The sequence below is a fragment of the Phoxinus phoxinus genome (assembly GCF_949152265.1).
Source record: "Phoxinus phoxinus genome assembly, chromosome: 13".
NCBI lineage: Eukaryota > Metazoa > Chordata > Actinopteri > Cypriniformes > Leuciscidae > Phoxinus > Phoxinus phoxinus.
Genome location: NC_136888.1, coordinates 25,251,212 through 25,275,232, shown reverse-complemented (window position 1 = coordinate 25,275,232; position 24,021 = coordinate 25,251,212). Strand labels below are relative to the sequence as shown.

The 24,021-nt window shown below is 37.5% G+C and overlaps 1 protein-coding gene across 1 annotated transcript in view; it reads left to right on the top strand.

The window, feature by feature from the left end:
- The window catches only part of ltk (leukocyte receptor tyrosine kinase), a 47,039-nt gene extending 24,295 nt beyond the window's left edge, over positions 1 to 22,744 (top strand). The window contains exons 8-29 of the mRNA XM_079632596.1: positions 46 to 146; positions 1,007 to 1,161; positions 1,283 to 1,377; positions 2,882 to 2,962; positions 3,322 to 3,496; positions 4,962 to 5,112; positions 5,199 to 5,330; positions 5,598 to 5,754; positions 8,127 to 8,309; positions 9,273 to 9,371; positions 10,416 to 10,568; positions 10,665 to 10,778; positions 13,764 to 13,950; positions 15,797 to 15,887; positions 15,979 to 16,043; positions 16,604 to 16,733; positions 16,917 to 17,014; positions 17,183 to 17,275; positions 17,409 to 17,510; positions 18,003 to 18,137; positions 18,442 to 18,532; positions 19,257 to 22,744. Of these exons, the coding sequence (XP_079488722.1) occupies positions 46 to 146; positions 1,007 to 1,161; positions 1,283 to 1,377; positions 2,882 to 2,962; positions 3,322 to 3,496; positions 4,962 to 5,112; positions 5,199 to 5,330; positions 5,598 to 5,754; positions 8,127 to 8,309; positions 9,273 to 9,371; positions 10,416 to 10,568; positions 10,665 to 10,778; positions 13,764 to 13,950; positions 15,797 to 15,887; positions 15,979 to 16,043; positions 16,604 to 16,733; positions 16,917 to 17,014; positions 17,183 to 17,275; positions 17,409 to 17,510; positions 18,003 to 18,137; positions 18,442 to 18,532; positions 19,257 to 20,204 (3,536 nt within the window). The 3' untranslated portion in view covers positions 20,205 to 22,744. The remainder of the gene's footprint in view (positions 1 to 45; positions 147 to 1,006; positions 1,162 to 1,282; positions 1,378 to 2,881; positions 2,963 to 3,321; positions 3,497 to 4,961; positions 5,113 to 5,198; positions 5,331 to 5,597; positions 5,755 to 8,126; positions 8,310 to 9,272; positions 9,372 to 10,415; positions 10,569 to 10,664; positions 10,779 to 13,763; positions 13,951 to 15,796; positions 15,888 to 15,978; positions 16,044 to 16,603; positions 16,734 to 16,916; positions 17,015 to 17,182; positions 17,276 to 17,408; positions 17,511 to 18,002; positions 18,138 to 18,441; positions 18,533 to 19,256) is intronic.
- The last annotated feature ends 1,277 nt before the right edge of the window (positions 22,745 to 24,021 follow it).

The following is a 24,021-nucleotide window of genomic DNA, read 5'->3' as shown; positions in this document are numbered from 1 at the left end:
CCATATCTGAGCACTCAATAGAGTACTGATCCTTTCTCGCCTCAGGGCACTTCCTTTTCTTAAAGGTCAGAGGTGATGGTGATGAAAGTGAGGCGTTGGTTCAAAGCTCAGCTCTCCCTTCAACTATAACCAATCAGGACTGTCAGGTAAGTTAATGCTGACAGTCAAAGGTTTGTGAGGAATATTAATGCTGTGTGAGTGAATAACTAATAAATATTCATGATTTTATGTCAATGATCTCAAATTCACAATTAAGACAAGACTTGCTTTATGTTCTAATGATTTAGACCTACACCACCTTTCAAAAGTTTGGGGTCATACGTTTTTTTTAAAAGGTCTGTTTCGCTCACCACCAAGGCTGCATTTATTTGATACAGTGAAAATGGTAATATTGTGAAATGTTATTACAATTTAAACTAACTGTTTTCTATTTGAATATATTTGAAAATGTACTTTAATTTATAGTTTTCAGCAGCCGTTACTCCAGTCTTCAGTGTCACATGGTCCTTCAGAAATCATTCAGATATGATGATTTGAAGACACCTTTCTTGTAGTGCTTTTGTGGAAACAATTTTTTTTCAAGATTCTTTGATGAATATAAACTTAAAAAGAACAGCATTTATTTGAATTTGAAATATTTTGTAACATTATAAATGTATTTTCTGTCACATCAATTGAATGCATCCTTGCTGAATAAGTATTATTTAAAAAATACTGACCCCAAATTTTTGAATGGTAGTTTATGTTTGACTATCCACATAAAATGTTTTTTACTGTGCCACTATATTTTGGTTTGTGAGATTTTCTCACTTTTTTGGCAGATTTCAAGTTAATTGTCCATGAAAGCAGGGACACATCTGTACAGAATATCTACAAATAGCTTACACCGAGTAATCTTACATGGAGCCAAAGTTTCAATTTTACACTTGATTTTCCATGAATAAGATATTATTTTGAGACATCTGGTTTTGTAGCAGATGCTCAACTGCTGAGGTTTTCTGTGCAGTTGCAGTTTTTTCTGTACCTGTATGGGGACTTCAATGGAACGGTGCTCCTGTCAGTGGAGGAGAACGGAATCTCAGCGCTTATATGGGAGAGAACCGGACACTGGAAGGACGCTTGGCAAGAGATCACTCTGCCGATTACAAAGATCTTAAATGGGTGAGATGAATAGATGAATGGGTTAACAGGGACCTCCAGTTATTTTGTTTACATTACATTAACAACTCTGATTTGGCCTTTGCTCTTATTCTAAAATATTTTTCATTTGTTTTGAGCACAGCTTCCATCTTAAAGTGCAGGCTTTCTGGACTTCTGGATCTAAGGCTGACATTGCGCTCGATGACATTTCATTAAGTGCAGCATGTTTTGACACAGGTAAACTTTCTGCTTCACACATGTACAGTATGCACATACAGACACTCATTTCTTGCAGAATAATGGTCCGTTTGTCCATTCATAGCGCACAAGTTTATTGACCACACCACAGTTTTAAACTCATAATTACGTCCAAGCATTCAAAGATTAGGCGTGTTCAAAAATTTAGTATTCAGTAAGACCGAAGGAGAATTTAAGAGGTGATGTGCACACATGATGTCTAACCACTGTCTCCAGTTAGCAGTGGGAGATCGCTCTCATAACGCGGTTGATGTAGACTCTGCTTGATTGGTTTTGAAGGATGGGAGAATCGATAAGAAGACCTCCCTATTTGCTTTCGTATTCCGCAATCTGCAAATGTTGTAAAAATGGCAACAAAAGACTCTGCCTTTCTTAGTATTTATAAATCCTCAGAATCAGGGTTGTTTCGGTGCCACGGTTGACCGCAGGAATTGATGGGCCTGTTAATTTACGTTTAAGACTTGTGAAATACGAGATTTACTATCCTTGTTAACTTTGTTTTCCCATAATCTGTGATTTGGAGAAATTCCTGAGCCATCTGCTCGCTAAATATCCTCTTTAGCTTTCTATTTAGTTCTCCTCTTTCTGTTGTTTGTCATGTGGCCACTGTCACGGTCTGTGTTCTCATCACCTTCATTCTCCACCATATCTAACCCAATTAAAGCCATGGACATTGGAGGTCTTGAATTATCTTTTGAACTTGTACAGTTTATTATTTTTATTGATTTTATTTTTAGTTATTCTGAATTATAGGAGAAAGACTGTGGCTTAGTTGTTGCTACACATGCTGTGGTGCTCTTGTAGATATTCAAAATATGAATCTGGCTTCTGATATTTTCGGATCCCCTCTCATCCCCACATTATATCATTTGGGCGAGCAGGAATGTCCATTCCTGGACCAAATCAGCCTGGACCAGCATGGACATTCCTGCTTGTGCTGGTTTAGTGTCTGTCTTACTGATAGACTAGCATAGCCATGCTGTTCAACAATTAGCATTATTGTCCAAGTGGAGATGATTGACCAAGGAAGTCTTGCTGGATAAGCTAGTAAAGATGGTGACTATTTTGGAAACCAGCAACCAGTTGTCACTTGTAGTCTGGTTTGGTTTAATTTTCTCTGTGGTCTGTTCTTAACAACACCTGTTTCGCTTCAGTTAATTTGAGTATATTTAAGCCCTCAGTTTCCTGTGTTCCATTGTCCAGTCTCGTTTCAGTTTACGTTGTTGTTGATATTACACTGTAATTCTCCTGCATGTTAACCTTTGGAATTATTATTAAAGACTGTTAGTTTGTTGTACTCCATTCTTCGTACGTTTATTTCAGCCACCGTTCGTGACACCAATACGATGCTGGTGTTGTCAACAAAAACAAAAAACAAAAAATAATAATTAAAAAAAATCACAAGAATTGATTCTAACGTCTCACACTTTCATTTTTATTCCTCTCTTTGTTCTTCGTTCTCTTTCCATATCTGGTTTAAAAGAACTAAACGAACTGCTTCTTGGACAAGGACTACTGCATAATTTAGACTCCTTCAGCCCTCTCCCAGAACCCTCAGCATCAGGTACAGTTTTCTATTATAAGAAATGCTCAAGTGTAATTTATTCCTATGATGGCAAAGCTAAATTTTTAGCATCATTACTCCAGTCTTCAGTGTCACAAGATCCTTTAAAAATCATTATATTATGCTGATTTGGTGCTCAAGAAACATTTATTATTATAATCAATATATTTTATAGATTTTGTTTTTCAGGATTCTTTGTTGAATCAAATGTTTAAAATAACTGCATTTATTTGAATTAGAAATCTTTTGTAACATTTTAAATGTCTTTACTGTCACTTTTGATCAATTTAATACTCCCTTGCTGATTAAAAGTAATTTCAAAAGCATGAAAAAAAGAAAGCAGTGTCTTTTATTTTCAGAGGCGTCCCTTATAACATGGTGGTTTACTTCCTGTGGAGCAAGCGGACCGCTAGGCCCGACTCAAGCACAATGTGACAGCGCTTACCGTAACACCAACATCAGCGTGGTGGTGGGGAAGGAGGGCCTTCTCAGGGGGGTTCAGATGTGGAAGGTCCCAGCTACCAACATGTACAAGTAAGTTTAGAAGCTGGGAAATCATTGTGGTTTAGAGTCAATCTTGGGTTCAAAAACAGCTACTGTACAGGTACTACATGCATGGTCTTTCTGGAGAAGCTGTTTGATCAAAGTCTTTAACCTAGTTAAGAAGTCTGGTGGTGATCATCCTATGCTAGCAAACAACATCCAAAATGCACAACATTCAAATATTTTTGTGAAATTAAGTTGGCGCTCTTTTAAACATGATCTATGTGGTCTTGAAATAAGAGATTCTCCCCTCAAAATCTAATCAAATGCAAGTAGATTAATTTCAGCAGATGTTACCAGGTGTGAACAGTTCCTGACTGTCTTCCTGTTTTCTTTATCTATTTTTTTCTCTCTGTCTCATTCACTTTTTTTGTAAAGTCAGAGAGAGACATGACTCACTGGCTGTAGGCACAAATAAATCTCTTCCTGTACTCCACTTAATCTGGCCCCTGTGTAGTCAAGCCTTTGAACTGATTTACAGTGATTATAGAGGCTAGTCATGGGAGCTCATTAAAAACAAACTCCAAAACTGTCTGCGAAAGAAGGCATGCAGGACAGGAGATGCAGGAGACAGGAAAATATAGCAGATAACTATCAGATGAACTTAGACGACACTATGTGGTGATTCTATTGCATTCAGGGTGCCAGACTGAAATATAGAGATCCAGCCCCGGCTATCCCTCATTCGTAAACTGAATTATTTTATATTGTATCCTTTTGTTTTGGTGCCCTAAGCACTGACTGGTTTTAATAACAAAATATTATATTTGCCTCCAGACAGGAAGTTTTATCTTCTTTAGTGGTGTGAGGGAATGAAAGTCTTTGCTTTTACATTTCAGGATTAGCTCAGCTTAATTAACTTGTATGTTATTAAAATGATAAGTGTTTATATTCACAGGGATAATGGCGATGATTTTGGGCCCACTTATGACTTAATAGCTTAATATACTACTGGTATATTAATAGTATATTTTCAAACGTTGTGATGTCAAGGACCCTCAAGAATGATGATCCCCTTGTGAGGGATATATACTGTATATACTGTATATATCTATGCTTTTAATTTGTTTATTATTTTCTATGCAGATTCACTCCCCTACAAAATCACCCCAATTACTCTAGAATGATTCATTCTTTTCAAATAGAGCAATTCAAATCATCTGGTGAAATTGTTTTTATATCGCAATATATATATCACAGAAAAACTTCTTTTTTTTTTTAAATATCATCCAGCCCTAATACATATACTGTATGTATATGGGAATGAATATTATATATACAGTATACTGTATAATTGGACCATAGTTCATCTGTTTTCAAATGTTACTCTTTTTAAGGTTGTTTTAAATGATGTTCTGTTTCTCTTTATGGGTATTAGTAATTCGATATAGCAGGTGTGTCCTCTGCTGTTAGTTCAGTGCATTGGGAATACTAAGGAAACATCCTCATTCTCCAGGATTTCAGCCTATGGAGCCGCAGGAGGCAACGGAGCAAAGAACCATAACAAGCGCTCGCATGGTGTCCTCATCGCCGGTATCTTCCCACTGGAGAAAGGGGACATCCTCTACATCCTAATTGGTCACCAAGGAGAAGATGCCTGTCCAGGAGTGAGTGAAACTTGGTTATTTACAAAGCATTTATGTACAGCTCTCTGTCTACTGTACATTTCAATGTTGTTTTCACATATGTACAGAGGAACCCCCTGACCCATAAAATCTGTCTGGGCGAGTCTTCTGTGATTGAAGATGGTTTTGACAGTGATGGTTCGGCCTTGAAGTGGGCGGGGGGCGGTGGTGGTGGTGGGGGAGCCACATACATATATCGGGTAAGATCTTTCTTTTCTTCCAATTTTCTTGTCCCAAACACATCTATAAAAACATCAATCACAGCTTTGTGAGTACCCTTAAGGGGAGCCATGTGGACAGCAGTCGTCGTCTGATAGTGCCTGTCTAGACAAGCATATTTGAGACATCCTGAAATAATTTGAAGTCATCTGAATTGAAACACAGATGTAAATGAGGGCCTGTCTGGCTTTCTTTTTTACTTGGATGAAAAGTAACTCTGATGTTGTTTTTGGGATGCCCGGGGCCAGATGGAGAACGAGGAACTAGTGCCTTTACTGATTGCAGCAGGAGGGGGAGGAAAGGCCTACCTGGAGGACCCTGAAAGCAGCCTGGACCAGATTTTCCTGGAACAATATGAGAATGACACCTCCGCCTCTAGTGTCAATGGCAAATCTGGAGCAGCAGGTACAGTATTTTTACAGCACAGATCACTGCAGTATTTCTTGAAGGAAAAAAATATTCTGGAAATTACCTAATTCTGCTATTGACTATATATATATAAATATATGGACAAATGTATTGGGACCCCCGACCATTACATCAACAGGGACTGTTATGACATTGCATTTTAAATACATACTGTAGACATTAATATGGAGTTGGTCCCCCTGTGCAGCTACAGTATAGAGGGTATGCGTGTGACATCACCGTCGACCGGAGTGACTGCGGTTACGCCCACTGAGTGGCAAAGAGACTGAGCGCCAGCATTAGTTTTCTGCGTAAATGCCGCGAAAAACACAAAACGCATCCAAAACGGGAAAGAGCTTTTGCGATTTGACTGTACAACTAAATTTGACTAGAAATCTGAGGTCTATTTTTACAGACTGCCGAAAGCTACAGAAAAGAGAAGCAAATGGATCGCTGCAGTTCATAGAAACAACTGGACTCCAGGCAGCAAAAGGTGGATTTGCAGTTATCATTTTGTGTCAATATGCTGAATTCGGGATAAAATCATACCCTATATATTGTATTGTTATTGTATTGACAACTCATCAATTAAATATTTACCATCGTATATTCTGCATCACATATAAACATAAATAAACACAACTGTTTTTTCAGTTATTATTGAAAATAATAATGTTTTTGAGCATAAAATCAGCATATTATAATGATTTCTGAAGGATCATGTGACACTGAAGACTGGAGTAATTCATCTTTCATCAGAGGAATAAATTACATTTTAAGATATATTAAAATAGAAAACAGTAATTTTAAATTGTTATAATATTTCACAATATTTTTATTTTTTATCAAATAAATGCAGCCTTGGTGAGCAGAAGAGACTTCTTTTAAAAACATTAAAAATCGTACCGATCTGAAACTTTTGACCAGTAGTGTCAGGAAACATATTTCGTGGCAATGTCATGTCAATATCCATGGATCACTGGATCTTTGGTAAGTTGTAAGGAACACTATATTGAGCAGTCCAGCTGACGGGGGCGTGTTCTGGCGGGATAGTGACGTCAATGCATACCCTCTATAACAGCTTCCACTCTTCTGGGAAGTCTTTCCACAAGATTTTCCACAAGAGTGTTTCTATGGGAATTTCTGCCCATTCATCCAGTAGAGAATTTGTGAGGTCAGACACTAATGTTGGACGAGAAGGCCTGGATCGCAATCGCCGCTCCACTTCAAAGTGTTAGATAGGGTTGAGGTAAGGGCTTTGTGTGGGCCAATCAAGTTCTTCCACAGCAAACCCATTAAATTTGGCATCAGCCAAAACCAGACTCGCCCATCAAACTGCCAAACAGAGAAGCATGATTTGTCACTCCACAGAACATGTTTTCACTGCTTCAGAGTTTAATGGCGGTGTTCTTTATATCACTCCATCTGATGCTTGGCATTGTACTTGGTGATGTGAGGCTTGCATGCAACTGCTGCACTGCACCCATTCCACGATGCTCCTGTCATTTGTGTGCTGATATTAATGCCAGTGGAGGTTTGGAACTCTTCGGCTATGGAATCTTCCACCTTTGTGTTGCTGCTGTTCCTAAATGCTTCCACTTTCCAAGAATACCACTTACAGTTGACCGTGGAATATCTAGGCAGGGATGAAATTTCACGAACTGACTTATTGCCAAGGTGGCATCCTGTCACAGTACCACGCTTGAATTAACTGAGCTCTTACAAATGTTTGTAAATGCAGACGGCATGCCTAGGTTCTTGACTTTTTACACCTGCGGAAATAGGGTCTGATCGAAACACATGAATTTAATAATTGAGAGGTGTGTCCTAATATTTTTGTCCATATGTTCAGCATTAGGGTGAGTAGCTTCTCTGTATCTGCTTGTTCACTGTGATTTGATATTAAAATTGCTTTCTTTGAATGCTAACAATTACTCTGCGGTTTAGATTTGGATGAAGGGAAAGTATTATTCCAGAAATTTCCAGCTAATCCCACATTTACTGTATGAATGTGTTATTGGCTCTTTAATCCCATTAGCTACCAACCAGTTTTTTCTCAACAATACGATGGTGCTGTTTCAGTTTAGCCACCGGGATCACATTATCTTTTGACAATCCTATAAATTATGACGGATGTTTTGTGGGATTGACATCTGGAAGAGGCCTTTTTTATGCAGAATTGAACAAGCAGTTCTTGGCTCTCACTTTTAGACAAATTTGCACAAAAAGTAGAAGAGCAGACAAAGAATAACAGTATTTTCAAAGTTGTCTGTGGAACATCTTTTAACTAACATGCTTAGCACTGAATTAACAAGTAGTTAAATATTGTGTGTGTGTGTGTGTGTGTGTGTGTGTGTGTGTGTGTTCAGGTGGAGGAGGTGGATGGAGTGACTCTTCCTCTCTCCCTTGGGGAGGGAACGCTCTTGTTGAAGGTGGTGAAGGAGGCTCATCCTGTCCTGAGGCTCTGTCAGTGCTGAGATGGGCTACGTTTGGGGGGTTTGGGGGAGGAGGGGGCGCTTGCACCGCTGGAGGGGGTGGTGGAGGATACAGAGGTAAATGTTAGATTAAAAACACTTGCACATATGTCACAATCACAACCATACAAACACAAAATTATGTGCTTCAAGACTGTAACATAATAAAAGGACATCACTGTCACCTTTGACCAGTTTAATGCATCCTTGCTAAATAAAATTGTCCTAAAAAAATCTTACCTAACCCAAGTGTGAATGGTAGTGTGTATCATTTTAAAAATTATAAAATTGTATTATATACATAAAATACTATAATACAATATCAAGCAATGTGTATCATATGTAAGGGATAATGTATAGCGAGGCAATCGGGAATCAGCCTGAAGGGGTTGTATTCGCTATAACAACCGCCTCGCTATACATTATCATACTTATTACATAGCTACCTACCAAATAAATCAATCATTTGACACAAAATATTGATTTAAAAAGGAGTTAATTGATTTAAAAACTATTGTATTGCTTCCATTAAAGAACACCGTGTCCATGGCAACACACTGTTTTTCATGGCAACGGTGTGTTAGCAGTGGTCTGTTATCAAGAAATAACAGACCGCATTCTACATTAAAATTTAACCAAGCCATGTAATAAACAGTAATATATTTACTTATTTTAAACTCTGACCCTTATATTACACTCTGTATGCAAAAAAACAGTATCATCTAGAAAATGTAGAAAATGTTTAGATCTGTATGTTCGATAAAGTTAAAGAATCATTATTGAGGCTTTTTTTGTCTTCTGAAACATACTGTATACTGTAAAACAAAGATCTGTTGTGAGTAATCACTAAATTATTTGGTTTGAGAGGCAGATGGTTCTTTTAAAAAGAAGATTATTTTAAAGCAATTGTAAAAACGTGATGTGCATTTGCAGCCCAATAAAGAAATCCAAAAGTCTTTTTTTTTCTCTCTTTTTTTGTTGTTGAGGAAGTGGATTAGCTAATGTAATGACTGGATTTTTATCTTTGTCACTTTTGCCCAGGTGGTGATGCTCCCCTTCTTGATGGCATTACAGCAGATGGAGAAGATGGTGTCTCTTTTATTCACCCCATGGGAAAGATATTTCTACAACCGCTGGCAGGTCAGGCCTTAATCTATAGACCAGGGGTCACCAAACTCGTTCTTGGAGGGCCGCTGTCCTGCAGAGTTTAGGACAGCTAAACTCTGCAGGACAGCGGCCCTCCAGGACCGAGTTTGGTGACCCCTGCTATAGACAGTCTATAATGATGTACAGTTGTGCTATTAAGTTTACACACCCCTTACATCTGTAAGACATTTAGCAGTTTTAAGAGCAAGATAACATCTTAAATAAAACATTATAGCGTCTTAAAAAAATGTTTATGGGGACTTTCCATGGACATTATGATTTTTATACTGTATATTCTATCCCCTTACACTAAACCCCCCCCCCCCCCCCCCCCCCACACACACACACACACACACACACACACACACTGATTCAGTAATAAACGTGAAATTGAGAAAATGTAACTCGTGGTAGATAATAGAAGACCTTATGTGACTTATTAAAGTTGGCGCCACTGTTTATTACTGCGAGTGTGTTTGGAGTAAAGGGCTAGAATTTAGACTGACTATCACTTGTGAGGCCAAGCACAGATTTTTGTCAATACTTCATTAACGAACAGTATAAAATGATTAAAATATTAGTAAATACAAATATATTAAACCGCCCCTATTTTAAGGTTCTTAATTTGGGTTGCGATGTCTCCTACAACACATTTACATGCATCCAAGGTCACAAAGCACTTTAATTTTCTCATAACATACATACAGCATCACCTCTTTTCTCACAGTGTCTGAAACGGTTTGATTATTGTGATTGGTCTACCTCTTACAGCTTGTGTCGGAAACGAAACAGCGATTACATATCTGAAGCACATACACTAAATCAAATATATATATTTTTACATTTTAAATAATAAATAAATATATCTTTAAACTAATTTAACTTTAATAGTTATCTTCCTTGTTTTACCCCACAATTTGTATTTAGCTCAAAGCAGTTATATACAACCTAAATTAAAGATAAAAAGACTCCCTAGACAGAAGCACTGAGGTTTTGCACAGCTACTGTGCAGTATTGATGTGTTTTCCTGTGTTCTAGTTATGGAGAGTCATGGGGAAGTTGAGATCAAGGTGTATCTGAATTGTAGCCACTGTCAGACCCAAAGCTGTAAGCGTGATGAAGATACCAGACTCATCCTCTGCCTGTGTGACAGCGGCGAGGTTCTTGCACCAGACAACGTCACCTGCATAGGTAGCTAAACGGCCTGTGTTTATTTGCTCTCAAAAGTATGTTTATATATGCATTTGTTTGAAATATTTCTAATCCGTCACTGATGTCATCCTCCAGTTGTTCCATTGGGCTCCCTGGCAGACGGACCCCCATCCCTGATATTTATCCTGGCGGTGATCGCGTCCACAGTAGTTACGGGTGTCGTTCTCACCTGTGCCAGCCTCATGCTCAGTAAGAGATTCTTCCAGTTCTGCGTCAACTCTGTGCCGTCGACGTTCCATCGTCTTTGACATGCTTCGTCTAGGTCCTAGTGACATTGCAGGACAGATTTAGTGTAAAATTACATTTCCCAGAAGAGAACATTCAGGCAAGTGCAACATCAGTGCTTTTAGATCTTGTAGAAGCAATAATAACAACAACAACAACAACAGGAAAGGCAGTGGAAATTATATATAAATATATAAATATATTTTTAATACCCTATAATTATTTTGCAAGTACAACAAATTATCTCAATTGTTGGAGCCACTGGGCATTAGTGTTTCTTCATTAAAAATCCTAAAAGAAGCTTAAAAATTGAACAGTTTAAAAATGTGACATGAACAAAACTGTGACATTACGGACAATCATGTGGCCAAATTTCATACAGCACTTTTAATACTGTGGGAAAGGGCGCAAATAGTGATAATAGACACACTATTGTTCATAAGTTTGGCATCAGTAACAAATCTTTTTTCAGAATTAATAGTTTTTTTCAGCAAGGACGCATTAAATTGATCAAAAGCATCAGTAAAGACATTTGTAATGTAATTAAACTTTCTATTCATTAAAGAAACCTGAACAAATTTATCACAGTTTTCACAAAAATATTAAACGGTACAACTGTTTTCAGCAAATCAGTATATTAGAATGAATTATGAAGGATCATGTGACACTGAGGACTAGAGTAATGATGCTGAAAACTCAGCTTTACCATAACAGGAATAAATTACAAATATATATATATATATATATATATATATATATATATATATATATATATATATACTGTATTCAATAATGTAGCCTTTGTGAGCATAAGAGTCTTCTTTCAAAAATATTAAAAAATCTTACTGACTCCAAACTTTTAAAGCATAGTGTACACCGGATAATATGAATGACGTGAATCTTCACACCCTTTTTAAAACCGATCACATACATTAATGTGTATTGCAGATTTAAGCCATGCTAAAAAATCTAACTGCCAGTTAGACCGGTGGCAATATTCACATATATTTACTTATTTCTCATCATTCTGTCCGTTGCTTTTGCTGTTTAGATAATTTCACACAGGTTTTGTTATCTTGGCTTTTGAACAGAGTTGTTGTTGTTTTTTGTACAAATTGCTTGCTTGTTTTTGATCTAACTAACTACTTTATGTAGTGTTGCACAATACCCCTTAAAGGAATGAGTAGGGAACTAAGACAGGGACTGCTATTAACCTTAAAACATGGACTTTGATATTAAATGTAAATAAACAATTAAGCCAAATTATTGTCAAAACTAACTGTAATCTCACTGATGGGCTTTTTTTGTAAATACATGCTGACCAGTATCTTAATTACAATTGCTGCTATTTAACTTGTGTTTTGTACTTTCAACAACATTTTATTCTTAAAAAAAGGTTTATTTTCCAGTACAGGACAGTGAGGGAATATTGAGGGTGTCATAATGCACTGTCCCTATAAATGTGAGCATCTTCTGGAATGAATGAGGATATCATGATTTTTTTTCTTTAATAGAAATATTGGTTACAATTTTTCCAACATACTGACCTTTTGAATTTACCTCTCGTAAAGGGAAACAAAAAATGGTCAAAGTCCTTCTAGAAGCATTTATATCAAAAGTAAAAAGCAATGACTTGGGAAGTTGGGATTCACCAATAGATCTTGATGATTATATTGATAATTCATTTATTACAAACAGATATGATAACATAAATGATAGCTGATATTATATATCAGTATTTGTTTTTTAATTTTTGCAATTTAAAATTGTATATGCTTAAATGAAAACCCAGCATTGAAACATCATACTATGCAGAAACTTGGCATAGAAACAGAAGGATATTTGTTTAAATGGGAATAAATTACCTGCTTTTACCATCAGCTTAATGTCAATAAATAAAAAAATATGCATTCCTAGAAATCACTATTTACTGTAATTTTCATCTAGACTCCCAGTGAACTCAATTTCCCAAACCCTTGATTGAGATATGCCTTAAACCAACAGTCTGTCACAATGCTCTAACTTTATGTATATGCAATGGACTCATCATTATAAATGCTTTATTTTTTTAATAACTATGCTTAATATCAAGTATCCACCTTATGTTTGATTTAAAAAAAAACATATATTGTCTGTTTGACTTGTGCACTAACTGTACAATCCTGTGCCATGACGCGTTTTATATGTATTTGTAAGATAAATAAAGACTTGTCATTACACTAATCATTAAAGAGAAGTGAAACAGATCTCTAAAAGAAATTTGAAGCATGTTTTTTTTATAAAAAAAATTTATTTTGTATATTTTGGACATTCATTTTCGGCATGCACACAAAACCACCTCAAACGTCAAACATAAACAGCAGAGCACGGTCTCTGGGTCCTTAGTTAGCCGAGCTCCACTGGATGCTAATTGTGTGTCTTCCCCTGAGATCTCCCCCATGCAGGTTGGTAGTCTTTGCTCGGGCTTCCCCTCTCGCACCCCTAATACCTGGTCAACTTCCTGCCGGCTTCGCTTCGCGCCACTGCGCCAGCAGCCCGACGGCAAAAGGGGACCTCTCACCTCCACGCAGCGCCCTCCCCAGCAGACTACCAACCTGCATCGGGGACATGGGCAGCCTCCACTGAGGGTGAGTCCACCCTGCCCGATCGCTTGCTGACAGACAGGCCCAGAGCTTCAGCCCTCACCTGAGGGGCATAAAAATGCACAATTTTGTCATCTTGATAGAATTCAATGGGGAGAAATAAGTGCACATGGTTGTTTCTCTGAGAAAATTACCATCATGCTGAAAGCCTTTTGAAAGACACTTTTAGGATGCACGATCATCTTATCCGCATCGTACTCTGAGACCGATAATTATGCAAATTAAGCAGGTGGATTTACTCCTAAAGAAAACATCTTAAAAGCATGATCCCTTTTTGCTGACTCCTGTTGTGTTTTTCTCTTTGCAGTATATTATCGTAAGAAGAACCACCTGCATGCGGTCCGAATTCGTCTGCAGAGCCCAGAGTACAAGCTTAGCAAAATTCGCTCGTCCACCATAATGACTGATTACAACCCTAACTACTGCTTTGCTGGCAAGGCGGCCTCTCTGAGTGAGCTTAAGGAGGTGCCACGTAAGAACATCACCCTTCTCAGGTACCTATACTGTGCAGATGTACAGTACCGTTCAAATGTGTGGGGTCTGTACGATTTTTAAAGGGGTGGTCACTTTTCTAACTTTAGTTAGTGTGTAATGTTGCTGTTTGAGCATAAACAACATCTGCAAAGTTACGAAGCTCAAAGTTCAAAGCAAAGGAAGATATTTGCTTTTAAAGAAATCGTTTAAGGACTACAACAAACGGCTGGTAGGGACTACACGACATTCCTCCCGGGTTAGTGACATCACCAACCCTAGAATTTACATAAACCCCGCCTCCAGGAATGCGCTTTATAGATTGTCATGACAGAATATGCTAATCGTTGACTAAAAGATGGTTAACTCCGCATCATCTACATAAATTCATCAACTAACCATTCAGAAATGTCCTGTTGCATGCAGTCACTTCTTCTTGCATCTCTCCATCATTGTCTGACTCCGGTTTGAACATTTTCGAAAGTTTTTGAAATTTTCAGTGCATGTCTGTGTGAGGTAAAAAGACACAAGCTCTTGAAGATCCGCCCCATTTGCATTTAAAGGGGCACACACAAAAACGGTGTGTTTTTGCTCACCCTCAAAAAAGGACGATTTTAACATGCTAGTTAAAAATATCTGTTAAAACTTCACATACACACTCTGGGGACATCAAAGACTTATTTTACATCTTGTGAAAAGGGCATTATACCACCACTTTAAAATGTTTTTGCACAAAGTCTCTTATGCTCACCAAGGCTGCATTTATTTGATCAAATATACAGTAAACTGTAATATTGTGGAACATTATTACAAATGTAAAATATTTACTATTCTAGGTTCATGTTATAATTATAATATATATATAAATCAAGTAAAAATATATAATGGTACATGTGGAAGTTAGAATAGAATAGAATAGAATGATGCATTTATATAGCGCTTTCATATGTACTACTGTACACCCAAAGCGCTTTACAATCATATCAGGGGGTCTCTCCTCAACCACCACCAGTTAACATTAAACTATTAATAAATGCTGTAAAAGTGTCATCAATGCTGTAAAAGTATTCTTTTTTGTTCATGATACCTAATGCATTAACTAATGTTATCAAGGTTAAGGTGATTAAAGCTCAAGGTTGGTATCCGGAAAATTGCTGCTTCAATTCCCATGCAAGCCATAAGTCACACACAACCTGCATGTGAAATTCCTACGAATCGACTGCGCCTTGTTTGTTTTTTAAATAGTTTGGCTAACTTGTTTTATATTCAATAACCAAGAAGAATGTAATAATCTCAACTCCGTTTAACATGTTTTATCACATTTGCATCCATTCTACACAATTACACATTCCATCCGCAATTTGTAAAATACAACCCGAAAGACTAGTCTTACAAGTTAGTTATCTAATTTTTCTTCAAGATTGTTAATAACTTTAAGTCAGTTACATAAAAACGTAGATTGGTCTAATTTGAACCCGCCTTGGCTAACTTTTAGTTGGTCAGACTAGTTAGTAAGAAACATCTTAGTTTAGTCTTAACAGAGTGGCTGTTTATAAAGCTGGACACAGGTTGCACTGGTCCAGTTATTAGTTAAAATAATATTCTGGGTTAAATACAAGTTGAGTTCTGTTGACACAGCATATCTGACATGTATAACAGCAAAAAAATAAATGTAGACTGACATACATAAAACAAACAAAAATTGTGCTGACAGTTTGACATTTACACTGGAGGTCTGCAGTATGTAACAATCACACTCAACCTGGAATATTTCTTTCATATTCTGTGATGACATGTGAAAGTACTGGAAATGAATTCCATATTTACACATGTGAGTAATACGTATCTGTCTGGGGTCTTTGACTATAGGGCGTTGGGACACGGTGCCTTTGGGGAAGTGTACGAAGGACAGGTTTTGGGTATGAATGGAGAAAACACAGCCATGCAGGTTGCTATAAAGGTGAGTTTTCCCAGATCTGCCTTTGTCTTTGAAAGCAGTTTCTGGTTTCTCTTAATTGATTCTGTTTTCTCTCTCTCCATCCCTCTGATAGACTCTTCCAGAAATCTGTTCTGAGCAGGATGAGATGGATTTCCTAATGGAAGCTTTGATTATGAGGTATGCTTGGCTGTTGCACACACACATGTGCGTGACAGACAGAAAATGAGGGATCAGACATTGTCATTTCAATCCTCTGCTCTCAGTCAAACTCGCTTTAGGTTATGAAATCTTTTCTCTTTTCACATTTGTTGTTTGTTTTTGAGCGTATGGCATGTTTTTCAGTGATTCATAGTTTTCTGAGCAAATTGTGCTGTAGTTAATTATCATATCCTTCATACTTCCATTGCATGGGCTAGATCAGTGATTCCCTACCAGAGGATATTTAGATTTTCATTTGGCTTTGACTCACACATATGTAACCCTTTATTTGAAGGTGCTTTATAATAATAATATTAATTGTCTTCAACGTGCTTAATATTATTTCAAAACCAATATAAACTAAATATTTTACATTGCAATAACTGGCACACAATAAAATATTAACAGACATGTAATTTCACATAATTTGAAATGACCTTATGTAACTCTGGTACTATCTTGACAAGCTGACCTGTTCTTCCATTCAATAGTCCAGTTGAGTTTATTTCTTGTTTATTCTTCATCCTTCGTGTCTGCAGTAAGTTCAGCCATCAGAACATTGTGCGCTGTATCGGAGTCAGTCTGCAGATCCTGCCTCGCTTCATCCTGCTGGAGCTCATGACAGGAGGAGACATGAAGAGCTTCTTGAGACTAAACCGACCCAGAACTGTGAGTGTTTGTGTGTATAGACATTATTCTGTCCTTTGTTTATCAGTTAGCCCACATTTCGCTTTTATGATGTGGGTTTGCCACATGTGTGGAACATACTTTGCATTAGAAATGAAACCATATTAAGCCATGTGCTATTTATTATTAAGAAAGGTGTGTGTGTGTGTGTGTGTCTTCCCACAGAACCAGCCATCTTCTCTAAGTATGCTGGATCTTCTTCAGATGGCCAGAGACATTGCACTTGGCTGTCGCTATCTAGAAGAGAACCACTTCATTCACAGGTGATTTCTCACTGCGTAAACTTTGCCCTCAAGTAGCCTTCATTGTCAGAATAAGTGGAAATCGCTCTTCAGTGGATATGTAGACGGCGTTAACTCGCTGCAGCCCTTGACCTTGATGTCTCGCACGCATATAATAAGTCAAGCATGTATGTCTGTTGTGTGTTTCAGGGACATTGCAGCACGAAACTGTCTTTTGACCTGCCCTGGTCCAGAGAGAGTGGCTAAAATAGGAGATTTTGGGATGGCTCGAGATATTTACAGGTGCTTTCTCTATCTCACATATTTATTAATTTATTAATTTAAAAAGAAATGTGTGTGGTTTAGTACCTGTTAAGTATAATAATGAACACAGGCATTGATTGAGTTTTAACAAAGGAGTATTTTTGCATTGCAGGGCGAGTTACTATAGGAAGGGTGGCCGTGCCATGTTGCCAGTGAAGTGGATGCCACCTGAAGCCTTCCTAGAAGGCATTTTTACATGCAAGACTGATACCTGGTAATACTAGTTTACTGAAAAAAAAACTTATTTCATTTCCATCAAGAGGTGCACCAATTTTTGGTCAAGATCTTGTATTGGCAATGCAAGAATCAAGCACCCTGTAAAGTCTCCTGCAGCACATCCCTTCTCATCTTTCAATGAATTTAAGGTCTGGACTCAGAGGTGCCAATTCTTGTGTGAAAATGATTCTGCATGCTCCCTCCCAACCATTCTTTCACAATTTGATCCATGATGTGTCTTCCTACACGGTTGTTTAAGAAATGAAAAGCTACACGCTCCATCAATTAGGGATTAGAACTGTTGACAAACATATAACATGCTACAAACATTATAATCACTGCAATGATCCAATAGACTCTTGAACATTTGCCTATTTAAATCCAAACAGCGACTTTTTTTTTTGGCCAGACTTTTTTATATCGGCTGCTGAGACCAGACGCCAGAAATTGTAGTCATTAGTGATTACATAAAATTTGTCTCCATCTGTAGGTCTTTCGGGGTACTACTGTGGGAGATTTTCTCTCTTGGATACATGCCTTATCCCTGCAAGACCAATCAGGAAGTACTGGAGTTTGTAACTGGTGGAGGTCGTATGGATCCTCCTAAGAGCTGCCCAGGACCTGTGTAAGTGACAATAGCAGATTTGTTACTCAAATTAAAAATGGATCTCAGCCCTAACCTGAAAGGTACACTATGTAACTTTTGACACTCTAGCGGTTTGGACGATGGATTCATGATGTAGTCTTATTATATAGATTTTGTTAATTTTTAATAAAAATAAGTTACGTAGTGTACCTTTAAATAAGCGTAAATGTAACAAAATGTAAATGAAAAATGTACTGTTAGAAGCTGTATAGCGTTAGTGAAATGTGCCTAATCTGTTTTGATACTTATAATCAACGGTGTTTTGGATTTTGTTCTCTTTTAGTTATCGGATCATGACGCAGTGTTGGCAACACTGCCCAGAACATCGACCAAACTTTACTACTATTTTAGAGAGGATCAACTACTGTACACAGGTAAAACAGAGTTGGAATTTAACAGATCTGGATTTCTGTCAAATATAAAGAAAGCTAGCCTATATATTGTGTATAAGGAATAATTTACACTGTTTGAAAAAATATTAAGCATGTTATTACAAACACATGTTTCGAAATTAAATATCCTTTTAAATTATCAAAAACATTTTTTGGCCGTTTCTAAGCAGTTTTACAGAGCAAATTGCCTTTATAATTATACATTTGAAATATAAATTGCCTTATAAACAGTGCTATTTTAGTATTATGTATATACGATTATAGTATTTATTAGCCTAACTTTTTGTAATTAATTTATTAGCTTTTATTTAATTTATTTATTTTTATTTTAGTTTTAGTAATTTTGTAATATGTTGTTTTTATTCGTTTTTAAATATATATATTTCTATTTAGCTTTCATTTTCATCAAATATTTAGATTTTATTTCAGCTCTGTTTCAATTAATGAAAATAATTTTTTTTAAGTTTTAGTTCACTAACAACACTTCTTATAACCAATGGAAAGAAGAAACTGTAATAAAACACTTGAAGTAGAAATATTTTTTCTTCACACAACTACATGCAGATTTGTTATTGTATTTCTTAATCTTATAAACTTGACATGTCAAGAGTAAAATAATAATCATGATCATTATATTAATAAATGACTTAAATGAATAGTGTTGACCCTTTTTGACTTTTCTGGCACACATCCTTTGATTCGTCAGGACCCTGATGTCATTAACACCCCTCTTCCAGTGGAGTACGGTCCTGCTGTCGAAGAAGGCGGCACTGTGATCCATCCTGAAGGATCAGGCAGTATGACCCCTCTTCTAGTGGCCCACTCTATGTCCCAGGATGCTTGCCCTCGACCGGGCATCACCGGTGCAGCACCACAGGCTCTCAAACCCTGTTTCCATATTGCACAGGAGGTGGGCACGTACCGAGAAACATTGGAGCCGTGTTGGGCTGAGCCTGTTCCTGCTTCTGGAGTCTGTCCAGGACAATGGCTTCAAGTCCCAGATCACCAGCCATGCTCCAGGAGCAGTTCGTCGTCAGGCAGCCAGAAGCTAAAGAACAAGACTAAAAACCTTTGGAACCCCACCTACGGTTCTTGGGTCCTGGAGAGCTTTGGGAGAGGGAAGACGGCCCTGTGCCATACTCAGTCCATGCCTCTGTCTTGCAACCCCACATCCACGTCTGCCCCGTCCTCTATGGACCGCATGGACCCTGGAGTAGTGGTAAGCGCAAATGTCTCAACGTCTCCACCTCCATCTGCCGTCTCCTCCCAGACCACATCCAGCCCTACAGGGCCTCCCTCTCGGAAGGGTCCGACAGGGGCTACGGGTGGCTCTCCTACTGCTGTTATGGACTTGGCGAAACTCCAGAGCTTCCCATGTGGCAATGTAAACTATGCGTATGATGAGCAGAGCTACGAGACTGAGAGTTTGCCTGTAGTTGTGCCCAAATCTGTGGAACCCAGCACCAGCTCCGGAGCAACGTCTTCACTTTCTGCCCTTGGCCTGGCCACGACCCCTACCCACAAACCTCAGGTAAAGCGCCATGCTAGCTACGGACACGAGGATGTAAGGAGTTATTCCCAGTCTGAGAAACCAACGAGAGACCGGGATTCTGGCTTTTCCTTGTCTGAAGACCTCAGTGTCACCCCGGTTTAGCACTGAAGAACGATTCAACTGAGGAAACACCTTTTTTTTTCTTTTCTTCTTTGCATTTCAATGTGATAATGGCAGTGGATTAGCTAGAGGCAGAATGGCAGGTTAAGGCTGGAATACACTGCACTGGAATACATAGTGTAGGGATGTATGAATCACCGCTTGTATAGAAGTCTCTTTCAAACCAAGCATTTTTCTTTTGTTCAACGCAGCAAAGCGTGATCAGCTTGAATATGTTGTAAAATCTGCGTGGGGAAATCTTTCAGCCGCACGCAAAATTCGCTGTTGCTTGGATTCCTGTTGAAATGAGTGGATTTCGCCAACTATGTGGCCGCACCTTGAGGACCTGATTTTCAAGTCATTCCGAACAGAACAAAGAACAACAGAAACATGCTCTTGCTTGCTAGGAAACTCATGACAAATTAAAACAATGAGCTCAAAATATAAAACGTGTTTGATATCCTCAAACTGGATGGAATTATATGCTGCATCCCAATTCACCTACATAAACTAAAGTATTTACTATAATTACTAATACTACTAAAATATTCCTATAACTACTAAAAGAAAAAAATACACGCATTTGAGTGTGTAGCAGAATAGTAAGCTAGCTTTGGGACATAAGATGTGTTCACACACCATGTCGTAATTACCGTAATTGAGATTTCAAATTGTAAAGAGCATTCGTCCTTGTAGAGCTCGTAATTACAACTTTTATGCTGGGACTTCTCTGAGAGCTTCTGCTTGTACATGACCCGCTGTACCACCTGACCTCTGTAGATTAATTTAGGCATTGATTGTGTTAAAACAGAAACGCATTATTCCCAGTCCGAGGACGTGAACGGCTTCAAGTAGAACGTCACGTGTTGTCATCTCGAAATTACTGTAATTGCAACATGGCATTAACGCAGCTATACTTCATTACATCTTTAACGAACCGCTCTGTCGATTAGTTACGTGCATCCTGTCACAGTTTAAACTGCCCTGTCAATCACCTTGTCACAGGTAAAATCCTCCACATTCAATTTAATGTTCTACCGATCCTATTGATCTGCAGTAATGGGTATTTTATGCGGAGAACTCTCCTTATGTGTTTGCATAACGATGCGTTTAAAAATTAATGACCAAACGTATCTTTATAAAATTTTACACTGTTGTTGCAGATTAAATATAATGTAGATAACATTGAATAAATATTTTTGTCGTCAGGTTAGATACTGATTATTAATCACTCAAGCCCTTAACCGTATAGGTCTTGCATATCTGCCATGTTTGTAGTTTTCAATGGAGGACCAAGTTACTCAAAATTAAATCATTCAATAAATAAGCGCTCACCCGCTCTTTCAGCGGCGTTGGTTCCGGAAGTACTTTTCCCATTTATTTTTCCCATAGGGATTTCAAAAAAGTCTTCGTAATGTGTTATAAGCCATGAACCAAGTCAACCAGCTACGAGGTGAATCATTACATTACAAACTTTGATTTGAAGCAAAAACGTAATTGAAAATCGGACAAAAATGCAAAGGTACAAGACTGTGTACATATAACTACATTCTAAGCAAACTGTAAGTTCACGTAAAATAGTGTAACCGAAGTTTCTGTACAGCATTATGGGTGATGTAGTTTTCACCACAAATTCCGCTGTTAAACACGATTATTTTAAAACAAAGTTAAAATAATGGGGGCTGACGCTTCAACAGAAGCAAATGCTATCGATTAACAACCTCTTAGCTCACAGTAAGGCTGTCTTTAAAGGCTTATAAGTTATGAGTTTTTACTTCTGGAACCAGACTTGCACTCTATGGGTTGTGGGCAATATTAGCCGTTAGAGAGTGCACAGATCTGCACTTCAAATTCTAACTGCAAATTCATCCAGGTATATTTTGGAATTCTTATTTCATTTGGGACACACTAATTCTAATTTTGAATACTATTTAGGACGGATAGTATCCGAATTGGGACGCAGCAATAGTCTAAAGCTAAATCTAGTCAGTATCCATTATACACAGATTTTTCTGTGAAATATCTACTAGCGTTGACTCGTCGAGACGGTAAACCGAGGCTAAAAAGCGAAATTTGTGTAGTGTATTCCAGCCTTTAGCTACTGCCAGTAGATAAATGTTTGTGCGAGAGACTACATTATTGTAGCGTGGTGCCAAAAACACTAAGGACATGAGTTGTAATTTGTCATTAAGAGGTGGCTCTCCTACAAATGGCTGATGGTTTCTATGGAAACTTCCACTTGGCTAATAGCAGCCCTTTTACACTGGATTCTCATCTTCTGTCAAAACTGTGAAAACACATGATGTTCACATGAAATTAACTGATTAGTCATAATTAGCAATGCATATATACAGTATGGAGGTTTAGATGTCCTAGATGAATTCACATTTTAGCTGGTTTTAGGAGTGTAATACAGGAAGAACCAAAGCATGTTCAGACCTCACACAAACAGAATACTGTATGCCACATAACGATCAGTCACAAAATCGAGTAAAATTGAATTGGTTTGTTAAAAGAAATAGTTTGAATGACTTTAAAACTTTAAAATAAAAAAATATTATAAAAAAGAGCTTTGTCTTAAAGGGATAGTTCACCCAAAAATGGAAATTCTTTCATTATTTACTCACCTTCTAGTTGTTCTAAACTTGTATGACTTTTTTTCTTTTCTATATTTTAAAAGATATTGAAGTCCTGTCTGAGTAGCTAACATGTTTGAATTTAAATTTTGCGACTGCTAAAAAATGTGCTCTATATATATATACCGGTAGTAGTATGAATATGGGTGGTATGAATGAAATTCTGACGTACTACATCCACCATGTTATTGTCATGTGACCTACCAGCGTTAGTTGCGTCGCTTTACTTCCATTCACAAACCCTCTGGCCTCATGGGATAGTAAAGTGTTATACACTGTACTTAATTTAAGACAGCAACTTTTTTTTTTACAATCAACTTGGATGTTTAAGTCATTTCAACTTAAATTACATTAAACTGACTTAAAAAAATTGAAAATTGCTTATTTTGCTGAGTTAAAGCAATGTAAAAACATGTTGTCATAACTTATCAATCATATAATTTGTTTATAGTGTATACGCATTTCAGTATTTCACTTCAGACTTTTCACCTACTGTTTTTCGAATACTATGTATTTGGACATATTACTCTTCTGTGTACTGTTTTTCGCAAACTATATAGTAAGGAATTATTCGATTTCAAACACAGCGTCAGTGTTTTTTAGTTTTTTTTCAGACAGTGAAAAAACCTGTATCATACACATTTGGAATGACATGAAGGTGAATAATAATTGTAATCTTTTGGGGTGAGCTGTCCCATTAAATCTTTTTAAGGACTATCACCTGTAACTCAGAGGTAGGCTATACTTAAAAAATTTGACAGTGTGTTGCATTAGTAATAAAGAAATGCTGACAGACGTTTATCTTTAATCTCAGATCAGGTGGACTTTACAGGGTTTTTTGACTGGAAAGTAGCATTGAGGACCATTCATTTAGACTCGATTTTTTTTTTTTTTTTTTTTGTCTGCTGTTAGTTTTAAAAAACCAACGCGTTTGCAAACAGTATGTTGCCTTTTTATTGAGGGTGTGATTTGTGTGTGAACCACTGAGATAATTGTAAAAATTTTACAAAGGTGTTGCGCCTGAATGTGTTAGAAGTAAATGAGGCATGTGACGCGGGGGGCAATTGCTGTGGTGATTGTATTGATTTCCATGTCAATGCAGTCTAGGAAGCTGTAAAAAGACAACCACTTTTGCAGTCTATTTTCTTAGTACTTTTCCCTCAGAAATAAATAAGTAAATAGAA